This window comes from Cherax quadricarinatus, chromosome 78 (genome assembly GCF_038502225.1).
Source record: "Cherax quadricarinatus isolate ZL_2023a chromosome 78, ASM3850222v1, whole genome shotgun sequence".
In the NCBI taxonomy this organism is placed as follows: Eukaryota; Metazoa; Arthropoda; class Malacostraca; order Decapoda; family Parastacidae; genus Cherax; species Cherax quadricarinatus.
The window spans coordinates 15,975,935-15,985,196 of NC_091369.1; the positions used below are offsets into that span (position 1 = coordinate 15,975,935).

General features: G+C 39.7%; 1 protein-coding gene across 2 annotated transcripts in view; it reads left to right on the plus strand.

The window, feature by feature from the left end:
- LOC128701633 (nephrin) overlaps positions 1 to 9,262 on the plus strand; it is a 625,789-nt gene that overhangs the window by 486,864 nt on the left and 129,663 nt on the right. For both annotated transcript variants that reach the window (XM_070101737.1, XM_070101739.1), the window contains exons 9-10: positions 616 to 775; positions 8,054 to 8,204. In XM_070101737.1, the coding sequence (XP_069957838.1) occupies positions 616 to 775; positions 8,054 to 8,204 (311 nt within the window). The remainder of the gene's footprint in view (positions 1 to 615; positions 776 to 8,053; positions 8,205 to 9,262) is intronic.

Consider the following 9,262-nt stretch of genomic DNA (forward strand, 5'->3'; position numbering starts at 1 on the left):
GGAATAAATAAAGGGGATGTAAATAGTGTGCTGAAAATATCTAGCCTAGACAGGACTCGCAGCAATGGTTTTAAGTTGGAAAAATTCAGATTCAGGAAGGATATAGGAAAGTACTGGTTTGGTAATAGAGTTGTGGATGAGTGGAACAAACTCCCGAGTACCGTTATAGAGGCCAGAACGTTGTGTAGCTTTAAAGGTGGGTTGGATAAATACATGAGTGGATGTGGGTGGGTGTGAGTTGGACCTGATAGAATAATAAAATGGTATAAAATACCGACAGGTTGTTAGGTAAGACACATATGCAACCTAACTGTTGCATATGTGTCTTACCTTGGACCTGATAGTTTGTGCTACCAGGTCGGTTGCCGTGTTCCTCCCTTAAGTCAGTGTGACCTGACCTGACTAGGTTGGGTGCATTGGCTTAAGCCGGTAGGAGACTTGGACCTGCCTCGCATGGGCCAGTAGGCCTTCTGCAGTGTTCCTTCGTTCTTATGTTCTTATAACGGTGTACACAATGAAACTATGATTTAATATTGAACACAAACGCAATCTCCATATACATAGATTTTTTCAGACAACTCACTGACTGTCCTTGTTGGTGTTGTGGGTTCACAGGGTGAGGAGCTGCAGCAGAACGTGAGTGCCGGGGTAATGGTGGTGGGTCGGTCGCTGGTGCTGCAGAAGGTAACAAGGAAGCAGGCTGGAAGCTACGCGTGTGCAGCCACCAACACCCAGGGTTCCAACACCTCCTCTGCCATACTCCTCTCTGTCAAGTGTGAGTCGCGGCGGCTGTCAGTCAGCCATCAAGCTTCGGTGTAGTTTGATTTTCTTCTCTTAAACTATCGTATGGGGAGAAGGCAGAGGTGCCTTTATGATAATGAAGGGATCTTGGCCAAAGGAAATGCAGCTATTCTATTCTTGAATCAATCTGGATTACCCTCACCCATCCCATTCTTCAGGTCATATTATAACACTTACGGGTTTAGCTTTATCCTTGAATATTAAACAATAGTAAATATCTCCATAAGTTTTTTTTTAAATAGGGATAAATTTAAATTATCTTTTTTTTTAACCTCAATTTTGGCCGTCATGCATTAGATTTTTCTTTGAATGATGTTTAAATAATGTACATATTTAATGGGACAGTGATGAAATAAGACATTTATTTGAATAATTAATGTTTATTTGAAAAATACACGGCAAAGATATGATAGATAATCGTTTTAAAAAGATGTATGATTACCCTTTGCTTTTATAAGTATTGCTACACGCTTAGGCATGGACTCAACCAATGCTGAACACATATTGGCAAGTTCTTCATCGTGGTACCAGATCTTAACAACAGCAGAAATTAGCTTCACAGAACATTTAGCCCACTCTCTTCGTAGAATGTCAGATTTTTTCTGGATGTGTGGCATGGAGCAAGATCCTGCTGGAAAATGCAGGATCTTGCTGACAGGCTTGTCTACGCAGGTTCCAATTATAGATAGTGGAATGTTTCTTATATCTTCTCCATGCCTTGTACTTAGCAGCAGCGGCCTCTCGACAACGAAAGTCGTATGAAGGCTGATCTGAAGGCTTCGTCACGTATTGCCGATGAAGGATGTATTTGTATTGGAGACTAAGGACATGTTCAGTGAAGGCATTCACTTGGTTATCAACTCATTTTGGAAAATGGCATTTTAATCGGTGGCTGCAAGCTCCGAGCAAAGGGTTGGCCAGTTTCCCCTTTCCCACAGCCAGGTTTTGAGTGTAGATTCTTCACCTCCTTCTGTTGAAAGCTTAAGTCTCGTAAATACAATGTTGAGGTCAGAAGATCAAATATAGCCAAGGTGTTGGTAAGTGACTATGTTTCAGATAAATCACTCACTACTAGGTCAAGGAGGAGACAGAGATGGGAGCAGAGAAATCAACAATGTTTTTCATGTCAGACACACAAGGAATTCACCAAAATCCCTTTGTATAAGATGTTGGTTGAAGTCACTAACAATTATAAGTTGACATTTATGCGAATCAGAAGAGAATCAACACTTCCCATCAGAAAGTCACTATGAGAATCTGCTAACTGCCACTGATGTCTGTACATTTCAAACGCTAGTAGAGTTACTATGTTTTACACATAGCCTGTAGAACATAATTTTCATTTGACTTGGAAGGGCAATATCAGTGAGTTGGGCATATTCACTTTTAGAAAAGCATACGCCAACACCTCCTTGACTATGACTATGGTAGACTGGCTCCTCATGATTGTGTTTAGTTTGAATATATAAATGTGTAAGGTGCTTCCCCTTGAAACAGATGGGACACGGGGGTAGACACTGGGACATAGCTTCGTGCTTTTGTATAGGGCACAAAACCACCTGCTGAGCCGGGTGAGTGACATGTAAGCCTGTTCACCAGTTCTGAGATCCTGTTGGCTTGTTCCATAAAAAATCTCAAAAGAATTGGAGTTCCTGTCTTTCAGGTTTCCCTTTTTTTATGACGGTGGTGTTCTTGATGCCCTGTCTTGTGGCAGTAATTGCACCTGATACCTCGCGGGTAGTTGTCAGTGGTGTGTCCCCTCTGGTGACAGCGGGTGAATTGCCTAGGTGCCTCTGAGGGTGGTCTCCTATTTCCTGCACCTCTTGTGTTTTGCTGCTAATTTAGCAGCTAATTTCTCTCTATACTCTACTGCTGGTGAGCCTAATGATTGTGTACCTGGTGGGAGTTGACATGGCTGTGGGTGGCTACCACTTTGTCTTCCACTTCTTCTTCACACTTCCTCTTCCACGTCCTTTTCCACACTCTGTTCCATAACGACAATAATGGCTAAGAAACGACAATAATGGCTAAGATAAACGACAACAGTGGGTAACATCGCCCATCTGCGCCTCCTCCCCTCCGCTCCATGCCTCTTCCTGCCCTACCAAATACTTTGCGGCTCGTGCTTGGACCTGAGTTCGGGAACTGTGTCAGACAGCTGACTGTTGGCTACAGCAACCTCTAGTGGAGTAAAACTTGGCTCGGGTCGGCAGATGGAGCATTGCTGCCAAGTGTACCAGTAGGTGTTTTAACAAAGATGTCAGGTACTGATATATTTAGGAGGACAGCTGACGTATCCAAGGGTTACTTCTAATGCTGGATAATGGAGCTGTCACAGTCACGGGATTCTACTTTTTTATATTTTATGGTTGCAGTACTTTGATCCTTTGATTGTAGCACTGCATTCATTGAGACAGAGCACATGGGAAATTGGAATATTCATCTAGAATGCATTCGACTATGTTATCCATTGTTTTATGCAAGTGGACATGTTCTCTATGCCAAATCCTGCCAGCTCTATCTCCAAAATGGCAGACAATGAATTTCAAAGATCAAATGAATGTGATGAATGGCTTTGAAAACCGACAAGTTGAAGAATTGAGACATTTATGCAACATATAGGAATCTTTACTGAAGAAACGTTTCGCCACACAGTGGCTTCATCAGTCACTGTGTGGCGAAACGTTTCTTCAATAAAGATTCCCATATATTGCATAAGTGTCTCAATTCATCAAATGAATGCCTCACAATTCGACGTTCAGAAAAGTACTGATGTGCTGCATAGTCTGACGTGACTGTCAAGCAAATGTTAATAAAGAACAGGAAGAATATTGGAGGTGTCACTCACGGAAGAGGTTTCACACAGTGTCCTAAATAAATGGGTCTTCCATTCACCGGTAACACACCATGTATGCCAGAAAGTAGACGAGATGTGCTGAGTTCAAACCAGAAACTGTTATAGAAACTGAGAGTTTCGCAGACAGCAAAGGGTGAAAACGATGCTCAGAAGATTGATGTATGACTTCAAAAGCACTGTCCATAAGAAAGCATTATGGTAAAGATATAACAGTAACCTTTTATGGATATTCGACAAATTAGATTAGTATAAAAGGCAATGAGCATTAATAACGACCTTAGAGGCTCATTTAATCTATAATATTATTTGATGAAAATACTCCTCTAAGTGTGCCTCAAAAAAAGTTCTTAAGTAATCTGAAGAACAAGGACTTTGTAGTTATTCAATTGAAACAAAAATTCCATTATGATGGTAGTGAAACACAGGTTGCCAGAGATAATGCTGATGTATTAATTATTCAAAGTGCAATCAGCAAATGTGAAACAAACGAGTCAGTTGTTGGACAGGATGTGGATCTTCTTACTATGCTTATTGCTCTTATTCCAGAAAACAGAGATCTTATATTTTTACATGAAGAAGAACGAGTGTATAGTTATTTAGACCTGAAATATTCCACCATTGTCAGTAACATTAAGGAATTAATTTTGTGTGATAATGTGTTCAGTAGAAGCGATGCCACATCCACTCTATGGATTTGGAAATGTGTATGCGACTGTTTCCTCAACAAAGCAAATGTTGTTCAAGAGACTGTTGATATTCAACAATCCTTAGTCAGCTCGTGATGAAGTTGCAGCAACTGTAAAAGACTCATCCTCGTTTCATGTAAATCAGCCAGTGCAACAAATGGCAATCATCGTACATTTGTATCTTTTAACAGAACAGCCAACCACTAAAACCGTCACAGTTCTTATCAAGTCTTCCTGCCACCTCTTCAAGGCTTCTAACAACAGTCTTATTGTGTTTATAACTAAATTCAGACGTGGCGAGGAAACACTGCAGCCTGAGTTGTGGTGCTGCAAAAGACATCAAAATTCTTTCTCACCTGTCTATACAACTGAGGCACCCGCTCCACCAGAGATTTTGAAAGTTTTTTCTCTTGTGGCTGCAAATTAAGTTGTGGGAAGCCGTGTGGTTGAGCAAAAGTTCATTTAGTCAGTTCTTTTGTGTCAAAAAAATTGCCAATGTTTAAATTCTGGCACACAGGAGGATCCCACAACTTTGGCATAACAGATGAGGAGAATACTAATTTTTAATCCTAAGATAAATAGGAACTGAGAGGATTAGGCTCACTCAGGAAACCAGTCAGCTAAAAACCGTTGACTGAGGCGCTGATCCACAGCGAGGATTGGTCAGGGACCGACCGGCGGGGGCGTTGATCCCCGAAACACCTTCCAGGTACGCAGTTTATATGTGTATGAATAAAGAATATTATATTTTAAAAATATAAATCTCACTTTCCAAAACAGAGAATATCAAGCTATATAACTTCATCGTTATTCCTTTCACTTATGATATATTAACATAAAAAATAAACATAACTAGAAACCCGGCAGTATACTCAAATTCTCCATCAATATTTGCTTTGGCTTATACAAAAACCATAGCATATGCGGCAAATATGCATAGATGCAATCTTGTTCACAATTTATTTTCCAAATTTTCTCACGATATAAACGTTTATGGCCAGAAGCACCATTTTGCAAATAACAAGGAAAAACAAGTGTAACGTAAAATATTCAGGGAAGTATTTACCGTGAAAAAAAGGGGGTCGTTGCACCAGTACGGAAGGAAACACTTATGAGCTTCAGGAAAATATGTGGTAATATTCATCTTTTTTTATGAATAATTTCCGCTATCTCTCCTAATTCGACCGGACTATGACACGGGTCTTACTCATAAGAAGATCCACTTAGTGGGAGTTTTAATTTTGTGACTGAGGCCTTTCGCTGGCTTACTTGTACCCCCGCCCCCTAATATCACGTCAGATGATGAGATGCCCTGTTTTAACTCTAAAAAAAAACAAAAACCTTTCATTTAATCCTAAGCAAAACTTTGTCTAGAAGATTCTTAACACAAGATATGCATATATCATAATAATTAATGTGTGTACTAACAAATTTCTCAGAGATGAGCAACACATTGAGGTAAGTTATTACTGCAGTTGCAAGGTAGTAAGGCACTGCTAACATATTTGGCCAGCTATTCAAGGTAAATAATGGTAATTAACAGAGATAGTTGATGTAAGGTTCAAGTTGCAACAGTCGCAACACAGGTAGCTGTTATGTGTGTGTGTGTGTGTGTGTGTGTGTGTGTGTGTGTGTGTGTGTGTGTGTGTGTGTGTGTGTGTGTGTGTGTGTGTATGTGTGTGTGTGTGTGTGTGTGTGTGTGTGTGTGTGTGTGTGTGTGTGTGTGTGTGTGTATGTTACAGTAAAATGTTTACACTGTCATATATGTTTAATGTGTGTGTGTGTGTGTGTGTGTGTGTGTGTGTGTGTGTGTGTGTGTGTATGTACATGTTTCTATGTGTTTGTGCGCTTGTGTCTATATGTGTGTGATGTGTTCGCCGATCTGTACTCACCGGGGGTCGAGACCTGGATTCTGGCCCAGTGGCCTCTTAACCATATCAAGTCTTCCCTTTAAACTTTGTTTGGCGTTCGACTTCACTATTTCCACCACAGGATCATTCAACTTTCCTGCTACCTTGAGAATGAAAAAGTACCGCCTAAGATCCCAGTCATTCAAGTGTGTTTTTAATTACGTTCTTTGGTCTCTTGTTTGTAGGCCTTGTATTATTAAGCAAAAGTCTGCCATTACAGCCCAATCAGTTTCTCCGAGTAATTTATTGATTGTAATCATGTCTTCTTGTCCTACAGGGACGTCAGATATGATTTCTTTAGCCACTCCTCGTAAAATATCCCTCATTGCTTTGTAACTCGTCTCGTACTTTTGAACATGCTTAGCTGATTGTGGAGTCCTAGCTGGTGCTGAGTATTCTCACCTGTGTCTCACTAAGTTGCGTGATTCTGTGCTGAAATTCCTGAAGGCAATTCTAAGTGTGAACAAGGTAACATTTATGAATGGATTCGGAGAAGCCGGTTAACCGGACTTGAGTCCTAGAGGTGGGAAGTACTCTGAAGAAGGAGTATATATATATATATATATAGTACTAAATAAACCCGATTGGGACGAACTCCCTTTAAAACAAAGCTTTTTCAAGAGACTTTTTACAGATTGATAGTTAATCTTTAATCGTCGACAATGATATAATAACACACACACACACACATACATACACACACACACACACACACACACACACACACACAGGTTTGAGCTGTCTAATATGCAAGCAATATGAAATTCTGAATTCTAATATACTGTGTTTACTTGTTGAAATTTTAATATAATTTTCGTACAGTATATAAATTTTAGTCTGGAACTGTAATCTAATGTCTGGAAAATAAGGTTTAGATGGTTTATTTCCTGACGTATGTCACTGTTATTTACGTCACATTTTTTTCTAGTTTGAACATTTCTAAAAATATCTATCATTGACGTTCGAACGATTAAACTGCTAAATTATATTTAACCACAGAGGTGGTATAACTGTTACTTAATATCGGAAATACCTCTCAATGTTAAAATAATTAGCAAAGTTAAAATATAATTAATTTTATGGATAACTCTGTTGTAACGATTTTAAACAGTGTGAATGTTTTTATTCAAGAAATTTATATAGTAAACATCTTAAAGAATTGTAACCAGAATTATTCGAGGTGACAATATGTTATTTGAATTTAGTTTAAACAGTGATTAATGGTATCTATTCCATAAAAAAGACTTTGAAACAGAGACTCAAATGCAGTGTAATGAGACCCCGAATCAAAACGTATGTCAGAACTCCCTTTTGTTTCTGTTTCTATCGTGTTTGTATTTTATGCCCTTCCTCTCCTAGAAAGAAACCTAGAAATTTAATCTCCGTATCGAAAGCAAAGGAAATTGGGCATAAGTTAGATCTCTCTATTGAAGTTTTCGTATGATGTTTTATAAACAGGGTAGGATCAATAGATAAAAAATTCACATCTTTATCTAGTTAATAAATAACAAAAAGGCACAATACCGTGACTGGAAAGATACACAAATAACCCGTTAAATGTTGCCATGTTATGAAGCGTTCTCTTGAAACCAACACTGACAATAAGTAACTTTTTGACTTGTTTTTGGGGTAGTTATCCTAGGAAATTAACACTGATAATTATATAATTGTACTAACGTGTACCTGTGCCTAAATGAACATATTTACTTGCTGGATGTGTGAACTTTTAAGGGGATATAAGAGAGGTATGCACAGCTATGACACTGGTAACAACGACTGCATCTGGTGTGATTTTCCAGACTCACCTGTGTGTCGAGTGGAGCAGACTGACGTTTATGGAGTCGGGCGGCATGAGAAGACGACAGTGACGTGCCGAGTAGAAGCCGATCCTCCCGTCACCGCGTACCGTTGGGCCTTCAACAACACCGGAGAGTTCGTTGACATACCCTAGTGAGTTCCCCTTCTAAAGCGGTTTGTTGACTTCCTTTGGTGGGTTCAGCCCTTCAGTCAGTATGCTGACATCCTCTAGTGAGCTCTCTCCTTTCATGCAGCCATTGACGACCATCCTCAAGAATTTTATGCCCCTTGAGAGTTCATCCTTAAGTTATTTATGCGCCTAGACCATTTTCTATGCATGACACAAATTTCAAGACGGGTTACACCACCTTAACGGCACCTCATTCCTCTTTTATTAAAACCTCACAGCTTTTATGATACCTCAAACACCTGTTTCATGACACCTCATCATCTGTGTCATAGCTCCTAAAACTTATTTCATGGCTCACATCACTGACTATACGTTACACTTCACATCTTTGTCATGACCCTTCACCTGGTTCATATTTCATATCAGTTTCCTTGCTCTCACCTTAGTTTTACTGTCCCTCCGTCACCTCGGCTTGTGTCTCTGTCTGTTCCCATCGTTTCTTTGATTCTAGCGTCTGCGTCTCTCTTCCCCAAGTATGTTCGTATGTTTCTGCGTCTGATTTTTTTCTGATCCTTGCGTTTGTTTCTCTGTTCCCCAAGTATGTTGGTCTGTTTCTGCGTCTGATTTTTTCTGGTCCTTGCGTTTGTTCCTCTGTTCCCCAAGTATGTTGGTCTCTTGCTGCGTCTGTTTCTCTGTTTCTGAGTCTATTTTTTTCTCTTCATGAGTCTGCTTCTCTGTTCCTGTGTCATTTTCACTGCTCCAGTGCTAGATTCTCTATTCTCCGCTTCTGTCTATGCTTCCTTGCTCCCATGTCCGTATTTTCTCATATTTTCACTTCTTTATGACGCTTCAATCATCTCCATAACTCACTTATTTCATGCTATTCAAATAGCATGAAATAAGTGGGTTATGGAGATCATTTATTACTATTATCATTGTTATTATTATTATTTTTACTATTCTTGTCTTAGGAAGGGAAGGGTAGTTCCAAATCCTTCGGTCAAAATCTCTTCACCAGCACTCAGGCAACTGCTTCCTGAATTCATGAGAGTTCATGTACCCCTACATGTTGACGATTTAT